General features: G+C 38.4%; 1 protein-coding gene across 10 annotated transcripts in view; it reads left to right on the plus strand.

Annotated features, from left to right (window-relative positions):
- The window catches only part of LOC117428540 (AP-3 complex subunit beta-2-like), a 69,142-nt gene that overhangs the window by 788 nt on the left and 44,361 nt on the right, over positions 1-23,993 (plus strand). For 6 of the 10 annotated variants that reach the window (XM_058994935.1, XM_058994937.1, XM_058994934.1 and 3 more), the window contains exon 2: positions 22,776-22,851. In XM_058994935.1, the coding sequence (XP_058850918.1) occupies positions 22,776-22,851 (76 nt within the window). Of the gene's footprint in view, positions 1-15,337; positions 15,915-22,775; positions 22,852-23,993 lie in introns of those variants that run through there. The other 4 variants (XM_058994932.1, XM_058994930.1, XM_058994933.1 and 1 more) reach the window with 3 other exon arrangements.

Genomic DNA, 23,993 nt, shown 5'->3' on the forward strand with positions numbered 1-23,993 from the left:
GTTAATGGTGTGATTGCAACATACTGCTGACTTGAAACGAAAATGAAATGTGACATTAGCTGTATGTTTGGAACCATTTAAACCTTTCATTAATGCACAAACAGGAACTTATGCAATTCAGTGGTGTCTGCACCCATATACTGCTTTTACTGCTTAGTACATTGGACAGCGCACCGTGGGCAGCTGCATTAGCAGCTGTATTTGTAGCCACAAAACACATCGAAAAACTTGACGTGTTTAACACGGCGTTTTGTAAAGTATAATAATCTATCGTTATACTTGTTCGAATCTTGTAAGCATGCTTTTCAAATTTGGGGTAATAATTGATTTGTCCTATAATGTTGTCCTTATATATTGACACACTGTACTAAACCTCAGTAAAGCGGTCTGAATAGGCGTCTTACCACAACGTTCGATTAAGTAACACATTTTAGTCCGAAATACAATTTTTTTTAAAAAAGAACAATATTAAGGTTAGTTAATAAATGTCTTTATCGTAAGTACTTACACCGATTCAGATTATCTTTATTTAAAAAAATAATAATATCCGATCTTCTTTTGAATTTATAACAGCTTCAAGGCTTCAATTGTTAATAATTACAAATCATAAATTAAACTTTAAACTAGTTTAAACAGTACCGACGTTTAATTAATGTATATCTGTATTCTGTCAGAGAATGGGGTTTCTCGTCTGTGTTTTTGAGCACATTGGGAGTGCTGGACATTGAAGGATTGCTCACCAAGGTTTTCAAATCAATTTTCTTACTGTTAACAGTATGAGCAGCGTTTATATTGGTCCTTCCTACTGTTAATATGAATGAAATGGATTTTAAAACCTTAGTAAGCACTTAAACTGAGGTAAAGGAGATAATGAGCTCACACAATTAAATTCAAGCAGTGAAGTTTTGTCTCTCAAGAGTTTGAAGATATGTCATTTATAACCTCCTGTTGCTGCAAGTAGATTTTCACAGAGGGGGGTAGCTGTAAACAGCTGAAATACAGAAAACAGACACCTGGCATTATTATTATTATTATTATTATTATTATTGTTATTATTATTATTATTATTATTATTATTATTATTATTATATTGTAACCTTAATAAGTAGTCATGCATTTGGCTCTGTAACCAGGCCTGATTCTCAGATAGGTAAGTACAGCAGACTCAAAGACTCTCAATAGACTTCTGTGTGTCCATTGCTTTGCAAATCATTGTTCCAGATAACAGGATTGCAGCTTTGATTTTTTTATATATTAAAAGTCAAGTAACCTTAATCATTAGTGGGTCACTGTACCGTTTCTATTTCATTGTTTCACACTACACACTACGTGATTGACTAATTCATTAAGGGGTCCTTTATCTGCTTCATCCTAATATGTCATTTCCTACGTGTTTTATATACTGCTGTGTGTGTCCTGTGTGATTCACAAGTGTTGGTTCTGCTGAGCTCATTATTTGGCATGTTTATTTACTGTTTCTTACTTACTCTTATAAAGACTAAAGAAACTTCTATGTCATCTATAACTTGGAGATCGCAATCATAGCATATTCATTCACACTGCTGTGTTGAGTTATAATACTTAACCAGAGTTCCCATGTATCTTCCATGCTACTATTTTCGATATGTGATAAGGAAGCGTGAATCTTTACTCTTTTTGTTGCTGTACAGTTCATTACACAACGGTTATATTTTTCAGGGAAGGCATAAACTTCTGGCTTGAGTTCTCTGAAGACGGGTATTTACATTCCTCCAATTTAACTGCATTCCCAGGGCTGCACATGTCGTTTTCCAAATGGGTTGAAATGTACAATGTCAATGAGTTTACTCAGCTACATTGGATCAGGTAACAGCATAATGAGTGACAGGATATTACCAGAGGTGCCACAGGCAGACTTCCTGTTTAAATGATAACTGGTAAGGGCCTTTCCAGATACCGTCCATCTTCTGTAATAAAAGACTATTGATGTGGAAGATTTACAGGTAAAAAGCAAAGGCATTATTAATAAATTAGAACCTATACCAACAGAAACAAAATAAACCAATCTCTATTATGATAGGAATGAGCTGAGGAAGCTTGAAGGAACTGAATTTATTCAGCCTTGCACAAAATTAGAACATTTTACTCTTTAAAATCTTAGAAGGAGTTGTCAAACCCTATCCAATACTTTAGGGGCAGCACAAAAACTAGGACCAGAGTGCACACAGTTGTTTTGCATAAGAAATCCAAGAGTTATTAATAATCCAATGTGTGTACAAGATCAAGCTTTAACAATACATGCAATGAATTATGATTCACAATCCCATCAGCTGTGATGCAGTATAAATAAGGTGAAAACTGAAAGGGTTAACATTTCTTCACGTCATAGGCTATCGCTGGATAAAATACAAGGAGGTATGAGGAATTAAGGCATTTCAATGTATGGTAATACAAAAGTAGGGATACAAGCAGTGTCAACTAGAAACTTTTAACATCGCTCTACCAACCAAATAAGCCTTTCTTTTGCAGCAGTAAAGGTTTATAAATGATATCTTCAAACTCAGGAAGAAATTAAAAAGGAATCCCATTTTAGTATGGATATGAACACGCTGGATAATACAGAACTTTATTTAGCCAAGAAAGTGAAATATATGGATTGCAAGTGAAACGCTGCATAGAAATGAGAATCAAGTGAACTGCATTGCCTAAAATAGAGTATGGCAATGCAGGAGTCCAGATTATATAAACAGGAAGTCGATTCAGCCGGTACTAAGTGCTTAAATCACAGTGAAGGTGAGCAAATAGCAAGTTTGCAATCTCATAGTGATTAAGGATAAGATTAAGTTACATGTTGTGGGGTACAATTGTATAAGGTTGGGAGCATTCCTAAATTGGCAGCGTACATATAGACTTTTAAATGCAAGAGTCTTGTGTGATGCAGATTGGCTCTCGTGTGTACATCAAGAGGTCACCATTGTGACATGCTCAGCACACGCAACTGCTTGTCTTTGGAGGGCAGGTGGGCTTTACATGGTTACATGTTTGGCTACGTGGTAGAAATCCCAAGTACACAACTAGATGAGTGAGAAGCTATGTAAGGAATGTAAAGAATATAAGGAAAGGCATTTGTACACATGGTTCCATTTCATTGGTGCAGCAGTTGGAGAAGATGCAGATTTTAAAAACGCAATGTTTGAATACTGCTTGTACCTGTAATAGATGATTATTCTGTTTAACTAATGAGGAAATGAGAATGTGGATGTTTTCTTGTATGATTTATCCAGGAGCACAAAAAACAAACAAACAAATAAATATATCTAGGCTTCTATGATAAAATGAACAAATCCTGTTTTTACCAGCTGTTTTTCTTATTGTAGCTAGCTCGTGAACAGTCTCAGATTTGACTGCTTTCTTCCCTGTCTCCTGTCTCAGAATTGTGTGTTATTTTTAGCAACAGCAGTAGAAGCCTCATTATGTGATCTGCATAAAAATAGCTTTCACATCGAAAATGCACGAGAGACTTCTGCTCTCCCACTGAGGATAGCCTACTCTGAACCACTTCCATGATGAAGGGACACTGCAGCTCAGCAATACAATGGGGCAGCAGTGTGGAGTAGCGGTTAGGGCTCTGGACTCTTGACCGGAGGGTCGTGGGTTCAGTCCCAGGTGGGGGACACTGCTGCTGTACCCTTGAGCAAGGTACTTTACCTAGATTGCTCCAGTAAAAACCCAACTGTATAAATGGGTAATTGTGTATAAAAATAATGTGATATCTTGTAAGTCGCCCTGGATAAGGGCATCTGCTAAGAAATAAATAATAATAATAATAATAATAATAATAATAATAATAATAATAATAATAATAATAATAGTACATTGAAGAAATAGTTCAAGCTGTTGCTATTCCCAGTGACGTTTCCCCATATATCTGGAAACCATGTATCTGGATTGTAGAGATTTATGGAGGTGTCTGTCTGTATCGCACAGAGAGCTCAAGAAGTTATTCCTCATAGTGTAATAAATATACTTTGGCTTGATAATAGCACTTCATCTAGGTCTTAGAAAAAACACCATAGCCAATTTTCATGAAACTGTTCATCTTGATTTCTTGTTCTGTAGTGTTCTGTACATGCTGTTGATGGATGGCATGGGCATCAGCTTTTCCACATACTGATAGCTCTAATTTAGACTTTACAGCAGTGGCAAGGGATGTTCGTTACTGGCATACATGTTGATTTTGGTTCATATGAGAAACGCACACAAATATGTGTTTAAACAATGAAGAACTTGGTTACCTGATGAAACCTGTAAAACACCTGTCGACAGCCAAAATCAAGCCGCACTGTTTGACTGCCTTCTGGACTCCTGAATACTTCCTGCTGTTACATCAGACACTGAGTCTCTCTGCTGTACAGTAACCCCTAAAATAACCTGTCCAAACTTTTAATATCGCTTCAAAATGATACACAAGAAGCTTGCTGAATTCATTAGGAGTTCATCAATAACGTGACAAAATGAGCACTGTTGATACAACAAATATGCCTGATTTGCTGTGGAACTTGATATGCAGTGCTAGGTGTTGCATTGATTACAGCATTAATACAAAAAAATGCAATATGTACTGTAATGCACATAATCTACACATTGCAGTTAAAGCTGTATTGTGCTATTTGGAATGTTTCAATATTGTACAGTAACTTGCTTACATGGAAACATTTTAATGGTATGCTTTAATTATCCTAAGTGTGATGGAAATCAGTTGCATGACTGATGAATGGAACTGATATTATCCAGAATGTGATAATAACCAACGTGATCAGGTGCTTGTCCCCATTAACTCAAATTATGTTCCAGATATTTCCATTACATTGCAGGAGAGGGCAAGATCTACTGCAATAGATAAGACACATTTTTATAATTGTACGATTTTATGCACCACCCTGTAAAATGATCAAAGTAAACAGTTTAGCAATAAGGTGCATGTAGGTCTGGTCGGCATGAGGCAGATCTGAGGAGTTGAAGCTGCAGCTGTGCATTAGTTGCTTTTGACATCACTTGTTAGATTTGATAACACTGATGCTGAAAACCCATTCACTGGAGCCAATGAAACCTGGCAGGTGAGGGAAACTAAAGAGCTGACATGGTAATTTAATAAAAACCTTGCTTAGCTACCACGATTATTTTAAGTATGCATACACTTTTTTCTTGTCAATCATGTTTATACTGGCCTATAAGTGGGCTTGTTCCTATTTGAGGTTTATGTTTTCAGGAGGTCACACAATACTGTAAATGTAACTGATTACACTTGCAGAACACCTGCAAAGTAGTCTAGTCATTATTGAAAGGGTGCCAGTTACTGGTAACAGTACTTACTGTATAAAAAGTGTGCTGTATAAAATCTACTCCAGGAACAGCAACACATTTGTCCATTACAAATTACGTTTTTAGAATGCTGAACATGTTGTTCAGTAAAATTGAGTATGTTAATGGGCTGTTCAGGGATCTTCCAAAAAGTGAATCCAGTCTGCTATTAGAACAAGTTCCTGTGCCTACGTTATATGGTGGGTTGTATTTAAAAGATGACTGCAGAGTTCCAGGCTCTTTCTCTCTGTGTTTACTGTGGAATATAATAATTTAAATAAGGTGTTTAATTCCCCGCTAGGGATGTATAGCACAGCTATACACTGACGTGTAGTTTTGCATATATCTAGAGATAGCTGGATATATCTTGTCTAATTGTGATGACACCTGTTTAGGACATAGACCTTCTTTAGTTATTGAGTGTTAGCGGTGTAAAGATTCATTGTGCATCATGATACTTTCTTTACATGATATATCGTATCATAATAGAGGTATGTAAGGGCACACGCACAACATAGCTCCTTGTAGTCACACAAAATATTTTATAGATTATATGAATACAGTCTCCCCATCTCTTTTCATTTTTGTCTTTTAACAAAATAGCCCATCATTAAATGATCATTTGATTGTGTGTCCACTTACATTTTATTTATCTAATAGTAGAGAACCACTTGCTGATAACCTTCTTTAGCAAAAGATACTGAGTGTATCCTTATCTGGGGGGCAACCGTTATCCAACGATTCCAGATATTTCCAATATTTCTAGAGAACTGGCTATCTCTACTACAAACCGGTGAGCATCAGTATCAGAAATTGGGTGTCCTTCTGCCTGGACTGTGTGTCAGACTGACATGTTTACATGAGCACACAGTGGAGTTAGGGCAGGGTGATAGACTTGTTTTGTGTTATGTTACTGATAGCTCTAATTTTGTAATTACAGACATGTGGATGCTAATAAGAGGTAAGAAAATTGATTTTCACATTTTGGGTAGTACTCCTTTAAGATCAAATGGTGGCATCAGTCTCCTTTCATACTTGGATTACAGTACTGTATTTGATTACTGTGAGCTTCTTATAGAAGCCATAATGATTGACATTTCAAGCGAGTGCAGTATATTAATTCTGTCATTGATTGATATGCATTAAAAACATTTAAGAGGTAAGGAATGTCTAAAGACTCTGTGTTGTGAGTCTGGGTTTGGCAACAGCTGGAATTAACATACTAATATTTCTTTAAAATGAATTTCTGTTACACGCATAATTTAATGTGGAGTTTGTGAAGTACAGTATGTCCTACTTTAAAAGAACTGTACATGTGTAATATTAGGTCAACATGCAGGTATCATAGGGAGATTTATTTTGTTCACCATTTTAAGTTTTATTCCATATAAATGTTACTTTCATATTGAAAACTGTTCCAGTTCTACTTTTTTCTTTGATGTACAAGAATATTAATGCATTTGGACAGACTTAAAAGGATACCCTAACCACTTACATTTCACAATATTTAATTTCTCACCTGTCTGATATCCTAAGATGTGTGTTTTCTATATTATTTTGCTTAGATAATTACTTACAATGCGTATGGTTTGAATAATGACCACTAGGGGGCATAAAGCTGTAATTCCTGTCTCCTCTCTGTAGCTATGACACTGCTGTAACATTACCAGCAGGGGGCTATAAGCTAATACAGTATTTACTGCCTGCACAGGAAAAGGGATGTGGATGCTGTTGTGATGCAGGAATTCAGCAATAGAAGATGGTAGATTCTTGATCCTGGCTCTGCAGTATGATTTAAAGAAACAGTGCAATCATTTTTGTTAGACAAAAGGCACAATTTGACTGGAATCTACTTTGGTCAGTATTGTCTTTGACTTAATTTACAGATTGCTATTTTTATCAATGCATCCTTAGTCTCAGTGATACTGTACTCTGGTCCTCAAAGGCTATTGCAGTCCAGACCGTTGCTCCTAAATTATTAAACTAACCCTGCTAAAGTGCATCTACAAGTTTTTGTTTATAAGGACTAGACTAATAGATGTGACAAAATGTGGTTTATGTAAATATCACCGTCATTGAAATCAATAGGACAAGGAATGGTGGTTTTTTTTATTATTATTATTTATATTTATATAAACCACTCTATAGCCAAGGAGAATCATATATATATATATATATATATATTAATATTATTTATTTCTTAGCTGACGCCCTTATCCAGGGCGACTTACAGTTGTTACAAGATATCACATTATTTTTACATACAATTACCCATTTATACAGTTGGGTTTTTACTGGAGCAATCTAGGTAAAGTACCTTGCTCAAGGGTACAGCAGCAGTGTCCCCACCGGGATTTGAACCCACGACCCTCCGGTCAAGAGTCCAGAGCCCTAACCACTACTCCACACTTCCAGCTCTGGAAAAAATTAAGAGACCACTGCATAATTATCAGTTTCTCTGATTTTACTATTTATAGGTATGTGTTTGGGTAAAATGAACATTTTTGTTTTATTCTATAAACTACTGACAACATTTCTCCCAAATTCCAAATAAAAATATTGTCATTTAGAGCATTTATTTGCAGAAAATGACAACTGGTCAAAATAACAAAAAAGATGCAGTGTTGTCAGACCTCGAATAATGCAAAGAAAATAAGTTCATATTCATTTTTAAACAACACAATACTAATGTTTTAACTTAGGAATAGTTCAGAAATCAATATTTGGTGGAATAACCCTGATTTTCAAGCACAGCTTTCATGCGTCTTGGCATGCTCTCCACCAGTCTTTCACATTGATGTTGGGTGACTTTATGCCACTCCTGGCGCAAAGATTCAAGCAGCTCGGCTTTGTATGATGGCTTGTGACCATCCATCTTCCTCTTGATCACATTCCAGAGGTTTTCAGTGGGGTTCAGGTCTGGAGATTGGGCTGGCCATGACAGGGTCTTGATCTGGTGGTCCTCCATCCACACCTTGATTGACCTGGCTGTGTGGCATGGAGCATTGTCCTGCTGGAAAAACCAATCCTCAGAGTTGGGGAACATTGTGAGAGCAGAAGGAAGCAAGTTTTCTTCCAGGACAACCTTGTACTTGGCTTGATTCATGCCAAAGCTGCCCGATTCCAGCCTTGCTGAAGCACCCCCAGATCATCACTGATCCTCCACCACATTTCACAGTGGGTGCAAGACACTGTGGCTTCTAGGCCCCTCCAGGTCTCCGTCTAACCATTAGACGACCAGGTGTTGGGCAAAGCTGAAAATTGGACTCATCTGGGGGTGCTTCAGCAAGGCTGGAATCGGGCACATTTGTCTTTGTGAAGGACGCATTCAGTGGCAGTGGCAGTTTACATCAGTTGAATACACCCCAAAATGTCATTTATTTCTGTATGGGGGTGGGCCTGTTGCTTCTGCATCATTCAATAGGTGGTATAGTCAAAGAAAAAAAAAGCCTTCTGGTCTTAAACAGCTGAACTGTGAAACTCTTATTACATATTACATGAATAGAATTGTGTCTCAATCTGAAAGCCTCGTGGAAATGTATTTCTGTGACTAGGCTCTCTCTTTGTGTTGCAGGCCACAACTGAATGATAACAGAGGCCTGTTACCTAACAAGCGATTCATCAAGCTCATCTGCAATTCTGTGTTCATGTTATTGCCAGATATATTAAAGCTGTGCAGTTCCATGTAGTCAGACTTACACCTAAATAGAATTTAAAATAAATTTAGCTCTATTAAGACCGCAGTTTGCGGTAAACTAAATTAAAAAGGATGCAATGAAAGAAAATGATATACAAAGTGACGGGTCTAAACAGCAAAGAACACATTAGATAAGAGAACTGTGATATTTCAAACCCGTACCAAATTGGTCTTTAAGGTTATTATCTTACAAACGCAATAGAGCTCTTAGAAACATGTCTAGGTACAGCTGGTACACTTGAGTGTAACCATTAACCTGTCCCCCCCTGCAACACTGCCTCAGTTGGGACAGAGAGTTGGAAAGGTTATAGATACACTGGTGTACCAGCTGTACTTACAGATGAGACATGTTTCAGAGCTCTAAAGAGGCCACATAGGTGCTTTAAACTTTTAAAAAGTCACCAAGATATGATGACTGAAAGAGAAAAAGTTATACAAAGTTATACAAAGTAAATGTACAAAATTAAATCATTTTCTTACCTACCTATTATTCATGTTACTTGAGCACACAAAAACTTTTTGCATCTTCAATGTAATACTAAAATGAAGAGACGGAGACTCATTTGATTATTCATCTCATGTTCTACACCTGAGTGAGCTTTCTTGCTGACAATTGCGTCGTGACGGGCGAGCTGAGTTAATTGCTGCTGTAAACACGATGCAATGAATCTGTTTTAATTACAGGGAAGCTTGCACAGGTGTTGAAGGTGAGAATTATTATCATAGTCTCGCACTGATGATGCAAAAAGCCCTTATGAGGAACTAACTAGAAGCATGCTTTAATGGTCTTCACAAGAGAAAATGCTACTATGAACTCAAACTTCTTTCTAAGAAGTTCCAAAGATGTAATGAAAAACAAAACACAGCAAGATTTGGAAACCAGTTCAGGAATGAATGAATGAATGAAACATGAATTGTTTAATTTTGTACACCCTATTTATTCTGCCTTTCAAACCACAACTTGTGCTATCCTCATTGTTGATACTGCAGTGTTTTATTGGGGTTATGTAGAATTTAAAGCACATTGCTTTCCACCAAAAGGTCCTACATAATTTACAGGTGTATTGTAGTTTATTTCGGAGGCCAAATATATACTTTCAACTGTACAAACCTACAGCTGTGCATTCTAATATTCTGTGGTAAGAATATTGTTTTCCAACAGCTCCATAGCGAACTGAACTAAAGTTTGCATAATATAGTCTGCGTGAATCAATCATTTCTATAACACAGGACCTATAACCTAATAACAAATCAGGAAATGTGATCCGTATTGGAAGAGACTATGGATAATCTGATATCCTACAAGTCATCTACCATTCTCCTTGTGGCCGTATTGATTTTCATGGCTGGGTTTTAATGGTTTCATACAACTGATTTGTCTGACAGCATGCAACAGTTCTTTATTTACTTCAAGCTGAGATTTAAAACATATGTTGCATTACTGTTGAATATGAAGCATCTATCCCTTACTAATTTTAGTTAAGTAGTAGGATAAATATTGGCCCAACTTGGCTCACCTGGTAAAAACACGGCTATTTTGATTAATTAAATTCATTCAGATTAACTAACCATTTCAGCTGTTTTCAGAGGTTAGCGGTTTATTAGTTTTTTCTCATTTTTCAAAACACTGTTTAACCTAAGAGAATGCTTACAAACATTTCGAAAATGGCCGATAAAAAGCATTCTTTAAAACCGTCATTTTAAAAGTCCACTGTAGGTGATGCTTGTAAACCTCAGGTACCTCATTTACAATCACTTTAGTGTACAGTATAATTTTAACACTTCCATTTCCACTAGCAATACTGGAACCCTTTTTCCATTGTGCTGTAATGTTAAAGCACTACTCTTTTAATTTAGTAAGGTTAAAAACAAATCACTCATGTTATGCCTGCTTTATAATTAATACTCCTAATTTACATTTTCATTTCGTATTGTGTGTTGTACAGCTCACTGTCACTGGTTCCTCCAAAGTGTCTGTGTAATTCTACAGACTCCTTTGAATGCAGTTGCCTTGGAAACCCTCGGCATATAGGATAAGTCTGTCCAAAGTAGAGAATTTGTGAAGTGTAAAGCTGAAAACTGATTTTTTGTTTAACAATTGTGTCAAACTTATCAGCACGATTGAAATATTCCTGGGGTAGCTTGAGGAATAGGAAGCTGGTGTCAGGCTGTGTTCAGTGTTGGGATTTTTCTTCTCTGTGGTAAATAAGACAGAATAACTCGTACCCAGTTTATTAACATAGCAGAAGTGGGCTGATTTGATTTATTTTGAGTGTGTCAACATGCCACGGGCGGTTCTTTGTTTGTCGTGAAATCTTTGGCTGCGCATTGTTATACATGAGGCTTCTTAAAGTGGCTGCTTATGGTAAGTTGTTTGCATGCTGTATCCCTACCCTCATTCACACTCAGACATGACTTCTTTCTGCTTGTTGTATGTGTTGTTAACCCCAGCAGGGGATTTATATTCCAGACACGCCACGGAACACGACACACAGGCATTTTCAGCTAGATCTTGATAACCACGCATCCCATAGTGATGGTACTGCCATTCTGTACAGCTTGTCTGGGTTGGATCTTCAGTACTGCTTGCATGTGTTTGATTAAACATTGCAGGGGTATTTGTTGCAGTAAGTTATTCCACTGTCAGGGCGACCACAGGATTTCTGCAGTATAGTAATGACATCTTTAGCAAATTACTGCTAAACTGTGTATGGGTAATTATCCCCCGCTTGGGATGAAATCTGCTTGTGATGTAGAGGAGGTGGTGGTTCATGCGCACTGAATGTCACATTTCACATTGTCTGGAGAAGTGCTTTTCCAAACGTCATGAAACTTGGTATTAACATTATTTAGCAAAAGTTATTAAGAATATGAGATTCTGGAGATATTGTGGGGGTGGGTCTCTCTGTCCGAACATTCATCCATCGGTATGTCTCTTATACATTGTTGCATATATCTGCTGAACCTCTTATCCAATTGTCACAAAACATTATATTAACCTTATTTAGTTATTGAGAGTATCAGTGTAGCAGTATAACTGCTTGGTTGAGTCTACATTTACATGGCTTGGCTTGGCTTGGATTTGTGCAGTTGCTGTGTAATGAATGGCTATCTGTCCTCTGATTGGCTGAAATGACCCTACGAGATAAGCTTGTATGGGTCTAGTAGTGGATCACATGACCATATACATTTACATGGCATTTTTATTAAAAAAAAACACCCTTTGAGTAGGGTGAAGGAGAGTTGGTCTAGCTGCCAATGTTAAGGAATTGTGTGTTGGGTTTGTGAGAAGTTGAGTCCAACCTACTGTTTCATGATACTGACACCTGTTATGTGTTATTTATATCCGAGGTGGAAACGAAATACCTTGTTGGAATGTAGCCAGACACCAGTCACGGTTCCCTTTAAAACAATACCCACACAAGCAGATACCTGGGTCTTTCTCATTAAAAATATTCTGGCTGTTCACAGGAGCTTGGCCAGGTCAGGCCTGGTAACTTCTCATATGGGAGAAGAGCTGGGGGGTGTTGGGAGCATGGTTGGGTTAGGAACCCTGTTCTCTAAGCTGCTTTCCCAAATCTCAGCCATTGCCCCAGTGTAGAGTAAAGGGACCTTCTCTGTGGGTTTTTCTTTAGGATGAGGCCTTGTCATTGCAGCACAGCAAGCCCTGTGTCCTGGTGGAATTCTAATACTGAGCCAGATTACATTTAAGCGATAGTGCCCGTCGATGAAGGCTCTACTGTGTGGTAGTTGACCACCGCTGGAGTTATGCGTCCCTGTACCATTCCGCTGAGAAAAGTTTTAGGAAAATAGTCCCCAAAATGTTCAAAAAGGATCACACACATAATTACAGAGAGAGAAAAAAAAAACTTTATTAAACAAAGAACTTTTTTTGTCGGGGCTGCTTAGAGTTTATCTGAACAGTGCCAGATATAGGAATGGAGCAATGTTACTGAACTGTCCGTGTCTCGCTTTGTTGTTGTTGAAAGCTGCTGTGTCTGAGCTCCAGTCGAGCTGACAGGCTGTGATTGACTGACTTGGCAGTTGCAGGTACAGGATTGGTTGCTTTTGTTGATTTAAAGTACTGATTGGCTGGATTTGGTGGATAATAAGATTAATTTGGACCAATTGTGTCTTTGTTTAGTACTGGCATCTCCAAACCTGGTCCTGGAGAGTCTAGAGTCTTCTGGTTTTCGTTTCAGCGGAGCTCTCAGTTACTTAATAGCACCAATTATTGGCTTAATTAGTCAAGATTAACAGGTGTTCCAGATCTTTAGCCACTGGTGATATAGACACCTATAAAAGCTGAGGATTTGGGTCTCTCCAGGACCAGGGTTGGAGACCCCTGGTTTAGAATGTCCTGTCCAATAGATGTGATCTACGCTTAAAAATACAGCGAAAGAAAAAGCCAGTACCTCCGTGGATTGTCTTTAAATGTGATTTGATGCGATGACGTTCCATTGGGCATCTACTGTGTATTAATGCCCGCTGTAGGTGGAAGCTGATTGGCTGATGATACTGAATCGTTTTCCATACAGCCCAGGATAATTTAATACAAACCTCCACATCCAAAGTTAATAGCACTAGCATATCCATGCAGCCAGAGGTCTCAGTGGATCAATTCAACACAAATACCTCTCACTGGTATGTGTTACAGAAGCTGAATCTGAAGCAGTATTTGCAGTAGTTTTAGTCCAACCTTTTATCTGTTAAGGGTTGCTATTGGGCGTTGGTAGTGAGGTAGCAGGCAGTGGTTTTTAAATCTGTGTTCTTACCTCTTATTAGCACAGCAGCATTATCTCACTACCACTTTTGTTGTATTGAAGATTTAAAAAATCAAACATAACAGGAAGCAGCAGCAAATTTGACTTGTGTTGTGTTGTATTTGATATATCTGCATATTCCCTACTGAAATAAAAAATAAGCCAAAAGATCTTCAACAGAAGAAAAAGGGGACCAGTGATACCCAGTGGACACAAATACAAACAAAGCTCTATCCATGTGGAATTCTCTCAGCTATGCAAACACGTGGCTGAGACACTGAGACACTGACACACAGACACGCAAAGTGAAGCAATCCGACAAGATGGAGGAACACACTTTGTGGAAATACGTGTAGAAATTAGATAAACGTATTACCTATATTATGTGTTACTAGAAGTTCAGTATACAAGTAAAATGGGATTTTGTATAATAATTCTTGTTTAAGAAAATCCATATTTTAGTGGTGTTCCTGTACCTTCAGATTTAAGACTACACCACTGGTGATAATATTGCTACGTGAGAAAATTGAGCCCTAATGTGGTAAGCAGCAACCACAGCATCCCCAACAGTGATGACATAGGGGATAAGAGGTCCTGATAGAGCAGCAAACTGCTACAGTTATGGTGCCACTGTACTCCAGTTGATTAGCAGCATGCATTGTGATAGCACTGATAGTATATCACAGTTTTAATGTGTAGCACTGTGGTATCAAGTAGTTCTTGCAACTAATATCCTGTGTGCCATTACATTGCCATTTTAGTTCCACTGTGGCGCTTTTTGATAAGCACCAGTTAGGGGCCAATAGGAAAGCACTCTGGACTGGATTTTTGAACATGGCCTCAATTTATGTGGGTACTCATCAAGCTCAGTGGGTTGTGATCTGCTAATAGACCAGGATTTATCAAACACGTCCATTGTGAGGATAAAAAGCACTGCTTCCCCCACCCCTATTCACCAGAACAGTTAAGACCACCCCCCCTTCCAATAAACACAGATCTCATTTTCTCTTGACATTTTCTTTTTAATGAGCTATTGATTTCCAAACAGTATCCGTTAATAAAATCAATCTGTTATCTCCCATAGCGTGTTTAAGCCCCCCTTAGGAACTCATTAAAAAACTGCAGTTCAGGTCGAGTAATAGAGTAATAGAGGAATAGAATAGAATAGAATAGCCACACACTGAGCTGCTGTTACCATAAAGCACTATAGCTCAATTGAACCTGTCAGAGCCAAGTATCACGTCTGTCTGTCACAATGCCGACTTGAGGGCAACTAAAGGCTGGGGAAACAGCTATGATATCAGCCTGGCAGGAACAGCATTGGGTTTCTTCAGGCAGGGATCGAATGACTGCAAGCTTCTGAAAAGGAAGCAGGGATGCAGGTTATTTGGAAAGAGGGTAAGAGCCGAGGTACCATCTCACAAGCACACGCTGAAAGCTGAGTCATAGATCAGACACAGAGAGAGAGAGAGAGAGAGAGAGAGAGAGAGAGAGAGAGAGAGAGAGAGAGGGGAGGGGGATTGCTAACGTGGCTCAGGGAGTGGGCTGTGCCTTCTTCACACACAATAAAGGGAAGCATTAGAAGGAAAACTGCGAGCTGAGGAGAGGAGGTGAAAGGAAGGGAGCAGGGTTGGGCAACTGAGAGACTTTGCGCTGTACCAGATGACCAATCAGGATTTGGAACTAAGAAACCTTTCTAACAAGCTGCCACATTTCCAACTGAGGATTTATTGATTGGAGATTGTTTTAATGTTATAAATACCCTTGCCATTCCAATGGAATTACAGTATCTCTTATCAATTCTAAGTAATTAATCGGATTTAAATATTGTTGAGTGTTTTCTAGACTTTTGCCCCTGGCTCCAAGGTTCTGGTTATCACTTTGAGAATGAAGCCCATGCAAAGACTGTTTCAGCTGCCAGTGACTGCTGTGAATCTGGTCAAAAACGCTCAGACACCAGAGGAAGCTAAAAGCCCGGTTTTGTCGCCTGATGGCGGACAGCAAACGTGGTATAATGCCTTGCAGTCGGACGAGCTGCGGCTCTTAAGAACGCCGGATCAGGAGACGCCATTGGACGAGACTGCGGCCAGTAGCGGCCAAACTCAGCCACTGCGGTAGGAGGAACGCTTGCATGTGACCGTGCTAACAGCATTTCAAATTGTAATTGTCCTTCCATTCATGGAAATACCTTTAATTGATTTACAAAAGGGATCCTGATCACAGGTTGAGAACATTAGCCAGGTTTGTAATGGCTACAGGTTCGTCAGGTTATAACTTACAGTTTTTGATGGCATTGGCAGACAAACCAGTCATTTGAAAAATGTCACTCGTGGTTAGAAATCTTGTTTTATTGTGTAAACCAGAATCAATGCTCTTCAATTGATTCCACCAAAAGGATAATCAATATTTTATTATTTTGATATTAAAACAGTGTTTGGTGCATATGTAGCTGTTGGTTCTGTCTCAGTACACAGTGCAGGTTCTGTCCCTGTACAAATATCCGCCAGCAATGAACTTTGTCTGTAACTTACACAAATGTAGATATTGCTGAGAAAGGTGTTTTTTTTACCTGATCTAAGACTGTGTAAGAAGCAATAGTGTGTATTAGTAAGTTTGTTACAGTAAGACCAGGCACAGGTCAATTTTTATACTGGACCTTAGTTAAAGGTAAAGAGCTGCAGTACTTGAATTCTTCACAATGTTCTTTATGCGTAGTTAGCGTATGAGCCAGACTGCATGATATGGGATATTATGACATTTGCGGGTAACATTTTTAAAAATGGTCAGAAATCCAGGTAGGATTAAGTCCTGAGTCGGATTGGCAGTTTCATTATGTTGTCAGTCACTGATTCTAAGCACTCCATTGCACTGCTGCTGCCTGCACCACTACAGCTGTTCTGCTGGACTCACAGAAAAATACGCTTTTTGTCTCCAAGGCAAAATGTGCTAATTTTCTTTTTACTGAAAGGAAATGCAACCAGTAGGTTTTTTGTGATAAAGAAAATCACTGTGGTGAGCTTGTGTTGCTTTTTTTCTGTAAATTATTTAACAGTTTCAATTATTTTGATGATTCAGTGTACTATCCTGTGACCATGTCCTGGAAGTTATTGTTTTTACGGTTCAGTGTGGGGAGGAGAGTAGTCTATATTAAGTTTGCATTACTCACAAGTACTGCACTCACATAAACACTGCACTGACCTGCATCTGAAGCCTACACCTCTTAGCTCAAGGTGACTTATTCGAGTGGAAACAGGTGTTTCTTGTACAGTGTTGATGGTTTCTGTGATTTGGGCCTTTGTAACACCTGTTGCTAGTCACAATATTGACATTTTTCCTGCTGTAATTAGCGCCATTCATACCTGTGCAAGGTGACTGTCTAATATCAGCATTCACACAGTGTTCTTAATGGGATCAGTAAGAGGCCCTTCACACTTTACCAACTGGGGCTCCACATCACCCAGGGATAGAAGTATCTGACTCAAAACTCTTTTCATGACATTGAAAAGGACTTCTAGTCAAGCGTTTGTCATTGAACTTGTTTAGTTTCTTTCAGTATTTAATTAGCCGTATTGAGTGTTTTGTTGTGATTGTTTCTAAATAGTTGCACGCACTCTCACACTAATTTTGTGGATCACATATGTAACATGACCACAGATATTTACATACTCAGAAGTTCAGTGCATTATAACGTTTTTATATTCTCTTCCCTTGTCTGGGCCTGTTTAGGGGCTGCTCTTCTGTTCTAGTTGACTGCCATAGACATATAAACCAGGCTAGGTCAGCATTAATAATCCTGTTTTACAGGATTGTTGGGCATCCCTCTGGGATTACAGCCTGCAAGTACTTCAGTGATGTAGGCACAAGATTGCAGCCACGAATGTTCAAGTTCATCCCACATATCCTTGTTTGATTGAGCTCCGGTGACTGGCACAGACAATACCAGCAGGGTGGATGGTCACATTAACATCTTGTAATGGTCAGGTTGGCATTCAGCACTGTGGTCTGGGCTTGAGCAGAAGCAATGTTCAGGTCTTCCATAGGAATCTAAGGACCCAGTTTGCATGTGCAGAACGTGGAGGGTCCACTGCATATGGGTGGGTTCTTATAAGGGGCTCATGAGAGCAGAATAAAAACATATTTGTATGAATCAGTAGTATTGGTGAGAGCAGCCTTTTACGCATCCTCAAATTGTTTTGCTATTTTATTTTGGATTGATGTTTTAATCGAATAACAGAAGTATTCATTCAGGGGAGATATTTGTGGTTTGTAGTATTACATTCCTTGTTGCCGTGGAAACAGACCCCAGTTGTTGCACTTTATTACATCCAGTTAAGGCAGCGCACTATTACCATGGGAATAATTTCATCAGCATTTTGTTTTTACACTCATGTGCAGTACTTCGAAAGGTATATGTAATGTAGATTCATTTCCATAATAACCATGTGAGCATCTTTAAAAATGAAAGGTAATAAATTTAGTCAAAGGTCACCTTTACATTATAGTACATTATCCTTTAAATATCTTAACGTCAATGCAAACTTAACATTTGTACAAATACTGTTTCTTTCAAACTCCAATAATTATGCGCTATAACCTATTTCACTGCAAACAGCAGACTGCTCTAGGCCTTGTATACCACACCAGTGGTTTATAATAGTGGTACCGTTTTTTTGCTTCAGCTAGGAACTAATAAAAACCTGGACCATACCTGATGACCAGAGCTAAAAAACACCACACAGCTGATCATGTGATACATCACATGCATTTCCTTCTAGTACCATGGAAAGTAGCCACAGTATGTGCATAATGTGGTAATTTGGGTTAAATTGCTGACAGAACTGCCCTAGTCATTGTATTCAGCACACAGACTCATCTTCCCACCATTAAGCCCTGCCACAGTGAGCACAATTGGCATGCCAGAAATCAGCCCACTTAGATAGAATTCCCACGGGAGGTCTTATGATCTCTTTGTCTCAGTCTTGATGTTTCCTTTCTAGTGGACTAAGATGGTTCTACTTCAGCTTGCAATGATCTGTTATCATGCAGTACTGAATGAAATACTATGTTAAACATGGCCTTTTGTCCAAAGAATTTATACCGGTATCAGTGTTGATAGATCAGATTAATAACATTTAAATTGACACACTGTGTTACATTTTTTTATCTGCTTTAGTAAAAAAGAAAAATTATAATTGCCTCGCTGTTTTTCGAAAGCAAATAAGACACAATTGCAGCCGGGGTGGCTCTGTTTTGATGTGCCGACAGGGTGTTGAAATTGTTCTGGAGAGATTTGTGACCATTCCTGTTTCAGTTCCTTCAGCGGTGGATGGAAAATGTGCTGCTGCTTAGTCTATAGAATAACCCATAGAGTCACCACGCTGAAGGATTTAGTAAGATTGAAGCAAATTCAGTAAGACAGCTTCTGGTATATCCTTGCTGTATATCTGTGATAAAGCTGAAGGTAATGTTAAAGTAATACAAAACAATGGATTTAGCAGAGAACCCGTAAAACAAAACTACCCCATGCTTTGGCATAGGCTTCAAAAGAAAAAAAAAAACGGCTGGAAGCTATGTAAAACTGGAATGCTGGAATGCTATTGTAGAGGTTGCTGTGGCAACGGTGTGGCCTGTGGTGGTATCAGACAGCAGCTACCTAATGGTAACTGAAACACAACACTTAAAGGAGAAACGTCAACCTGCTGTATCACTCAACCAATTACTCAGGGAAGTGAAGTAACAATTATTAGCTCCCAGTGCTAGGCCTTAATTGTGTTGACCCTCTCATATGTACTAGAAACACTCTACAGAATCGTGTTTGTGAATCTTCTATGTCTGGGTATTCACCACCTGTATCAGGATGAGGAATGAGGCTGTATAGATCTAGAAAGGAATTGCTGAGCTGAAGGTTTATAAACATATGGGTCTGATTGCGGACAGAGTGGTCTGAAACTCCACTGGTTTGCATTTCATGGTGTTCGCCATAAGGAATTTAAAGCTTTTAATTGAAGAGAATACAGTGAAAGTCCATCAAAAAAGTAAGCAGTCATTAAATATCTCTATATGAGTTTGCCTCAAGTAATGTCAAACCGGTACGGTGCTTCAGGGGTCATTGGCTGAAATCTTGCTGACCCCGTCAAACTGAGTTACTTTTCTTATTTTGTGTTGTGTTGGGTTTGTGTTGGTTGTGTTTTGTTGGACTGCATCTGACAAGTAAACAAGCTATATATCGTTTCAAAAAGTCTGTTTTGTCACTTTCAGTTCAGCTCGATTGTGTTTAAATGGAACTTAATCCAGAAACTATTAGGCCGAGGCAGTCTGATAGACCAGCCTCCAAGCCACCATGAACAGGAGTCCTTGCACATGCAGTTACAGGACTAAAGTATTGCTCCTCACACAGCACCCTGCACCAGAGCAGCCCTGCTACAACATGGCAATCGTGTTACCCCTAGAAACCCTAAAATGCTGAATAACAAGGATTTCCCAGGATCCAATTCCCACTTAAGCAACCTAGAAGTGCCAATAGCTTCCAGTAGCTGCTAACAAAAGGAAAAATAGACTCACTTTAAGCTCAAAAGTGTCTTAACATTATGTTACCGGTACTGGAAGAAAAAAGGGACAGTAGTAGCACTGGGGCAGCTACAATACAACGGGATGGTGAGTGGTCATTTTCATATTGTGACGTACCAATGTGCGTCTTACAATAAACCAGTTAATTCAGAAACGCACTGTTTGTGAGTGACTATTTATACAACTGGCTGGAGGCTTTAACCCCAGAAGACCCTGACATGGTATCAGTGTGGTTCTGTGACAGGAGTTCTGTGGAATATCCATTGTGTTGCAGTTGCTGGTAGTGTTGTAGTCTTTTAATGGTTCTGCTACTGATTCTTCATTAGTTATATTTTTTAAAGGGCCAGCACATTACAATGGGGACTGAAATACAAATTGGGAGCAAAATAGGAGATGGGAGCAAAATAGGAAAGTGCTGCCATGTGGATCTAAGAAGAGGTCAATCAGCAGGACTATGGAGTTGTCTTGAGGCACAGAGATTCCACTGGCATTTACTGTTTCCCAGCTGGAGAGAATCGAATGGTAATGGTCCCATGCTGACATTGTTTAGAGAGAAGCAGGTTTTGAATCGTTGGCTGTTTCCATAGCGACGTTGTGTCCCTTTATAGGACGCTGTGTGGTCCAGTGGTTAAAGAAAAGGGCTTGTAACCAGGAGGTCCCTGGTTCACATCCCACCTCAGCCACTGACTCATTGTGTGACCCTGAGCAAGTCACTTAACCTCCTTGTGCTCCGTCTTTCGGGTGAGACGTAATTGTAAGTGACTCTGCAGCTGATGCATAGTTCACACACCCTAGTCTCTGTAAATCACCTTGGATAAAGGCGTCTGCTAAATAAACAAATAATATAGCTAGCACAGTGGAAAGCTTTTACCAAGCAAACATGAAATGTACAATTCCTGGAAATGTCATTGGATTTTTTTGTTGTTATGAATTACTCTTAAGTAATTCATTTAATTTCGGGTCATTTGTACTTCTGTTATAGTACACCAAGAAACAGAGTAATACATCACCAGTGTCTTACCACATTTTGTTAAAGGAATTAATGTCCTTTAATGTGTTGTTTTTCACAAAGTCAAGAAAGTACACTTTCTTAGTAGTGTGTGCAGCCAGTTGTGCACATACATACATACATACATACATACATACATACATACATACATACATACATACATACATACATTCACATAAGTATTGGAGAGCCGATTGACAAAGAATTTAGTACTAATTATCATTGTTCTGTAGTGATCTCCAAAAGTATTTCGGCTTAAGTATTTTCCTTTGTGAGTATTGATAGGGTTATGTTTATTGTGAGGTTCCTTGCTGGAATAACACTGGGTAGAGTAATATTTCACTGAATAAGGTCCAGGCATCATGTTTTCCAAAAAGGCCTTGTATTATTTACCCAGTCCGTTTCCCCGTTCTCATTTGTTTACATACACCAGAGATACAGTGCATGGTCAGAGTTTACCTCCTGCATTGAGGACCAGCTCTGAAATACATTCAGATTGTATATTTACTTTTTATAAGGTTACCGTATTTCAGCCTAAACTAACCAGCAAGGCTCTTTTCTAATTGCGCACCCGACTCCACACACCTTAATCATGCACCCACAATGCATTTGGGGTTAGAGTTCAGTCTCTAAAAAGCCTAAACCTTTAAAGTTATAGAGCTACTATATATATATATATATATATATAAGGGATCATTACATTATGCATAAGTCCAGTTTGGCTCACACATATTAATAAAAACTCTTCTTTGCTATAAAAGTAATAATATCTGACTCTTGTTGAACATTGCATTATTTACGCAATATTGGCACAGGTCTTAATAACAGCAGGGATTGTACAAAAAAAACTATCTATATGGTAATAGATCTTGTTAACATGAAAACACTTTCCAAAAACAAATTAATCATTACTGTGTTGTACATGAACAGTATAGTAGACTGTACTGATTAATACAGTATTTTAATGAACACTATTCATGCAATAGCTATTGCTATATCTCAAGTTCCATAGCAAAAGCCGCAATGTGCTATCAACACTAGGTTATTATATATTATTTTGTCAGGTTGTTGGTTAACTTTTGTAGTCAACTCCACTTATTTTCACAATATATAAAGGTTTCCACTTTATACAAAAAATACACGCTTTCTAGTACCTTACATCAGGTACCTTTTATTTAATTTTTTTGTATTTGGCCCATGGAAACCAGGTGTGTCAATCACAGTCCTGGAGTTCCATTCCACTCCAGGCTGTTTAACAGATACAATGATATAAAGAACTATTTCAGGCTCTGGGTTTAGAACAGGGATCCACCTCTGCCATAGACAAATAGACTTTTCTGATCAGATTGAGGCTCAACACCTGTGTTCTAAAGACGATTCTGTTCATTTTGCTTTTCAGACACGATGACCTGAAAGAAATGCTGGACAGTAACAAGGACTCTCTGAAGCTGGAGGCTATGAAGAGGATTGTCGCTGTAAGTGTATTGTTACCAGTTACATCAACTGAAAGCTGGTTGAGGGTAAACACACACATTTTAACATTACAGCTGCATTAACTACACCCAGTTACACTGTATTTACCATTTACATGTTCTACAGCGGCCCCATCGTCACTGCTGAGCTTGACAGAATGTAATCTACATGCACTTAGCACACAATTCTGGGATTGAGTGGCTAGATCTCCATACATGTATTTAACACAGTTATTTCCACAGTCCTATCACATTGCTGAACGTATTACAATAAGTATAGTGTAACCACAGTGTATTAATGTACCTGTATGAAGTTTCTGTCTTGCATCTAGCAGATTTCCCCACAATAAAGGTACAGTACGTTTTTCTAAACACTACTTTTTTATATATATTGCTTTAAAATACATAGATCTAACACATTATTGCCAAAAAGCAAGTAAGACACTTCATTGTTTTAGTGGGTAAATATAGTGTGTTACAGTACAGTCCATTCACACCAGACAGGACTCCAGGAAAGAGGCTGATACGTGTTCCGCTAGTGCAGGCTAAGTGAAATCAAACACCAGGAACCGATATATAAAAGTAATTGATACATACTGTGAATACTAAAATGAAAACCTAGCATTGGACAAAATGCAATTGTTTTAAAAAAAAAAAACGTGTAATATCTCACTGCACGGATATTATTTAATTGAGGTATTCATATTAGGAGAAGCATTTTTTTTAATGGGAAGCAATACTTTTTTTTTTGCTGTTCTGGAGACACCATTGCTCAGGATGACACGATGTAAATGGAATCTTCACAGGCTTCACAAAAAGAAACCAAGCGCTTTCTCCCCTCGTTTTGTGAACCTATAAGAGATCACTTTCACACCTGAACGTTTAAAAGTTATAAGCCCTTTTTGCCACGTAATTTGAGTAATATTTTCAATTTGTGATGATCATATAAATCACTCATAATAATATAATCCCACTCCCTTAATTGAATATAGCATTTATACAACAATGTTGAGAGCATTGCATTTGTGTATTCAATGATACAGAGTGAATATTCAAGCTGTTCTGCTTTCATTCAAATCCAACCACAGTATGACTGTACAGCGCTCATGTGGTCCTGAGAGTATCAGATCCATCCATCGTCTATA

The sequence above is a fragment of the Acipenser ruthenus genome, chromosome 21 (genome assembly GCF_902713425.1).
Source record: "Acipenser ruthenus chromosome 21, fAciRut3.2 maternal haplotype, whole genome shotgun sequence".
NCBI classification, from domain to species: domain Eukaryota; kingdom Metazoa; phylum Chordata; class Actinopteri; order Acipenseriformes; family Acipenseridae; genus Acipenser; species Acipenser ruthenus.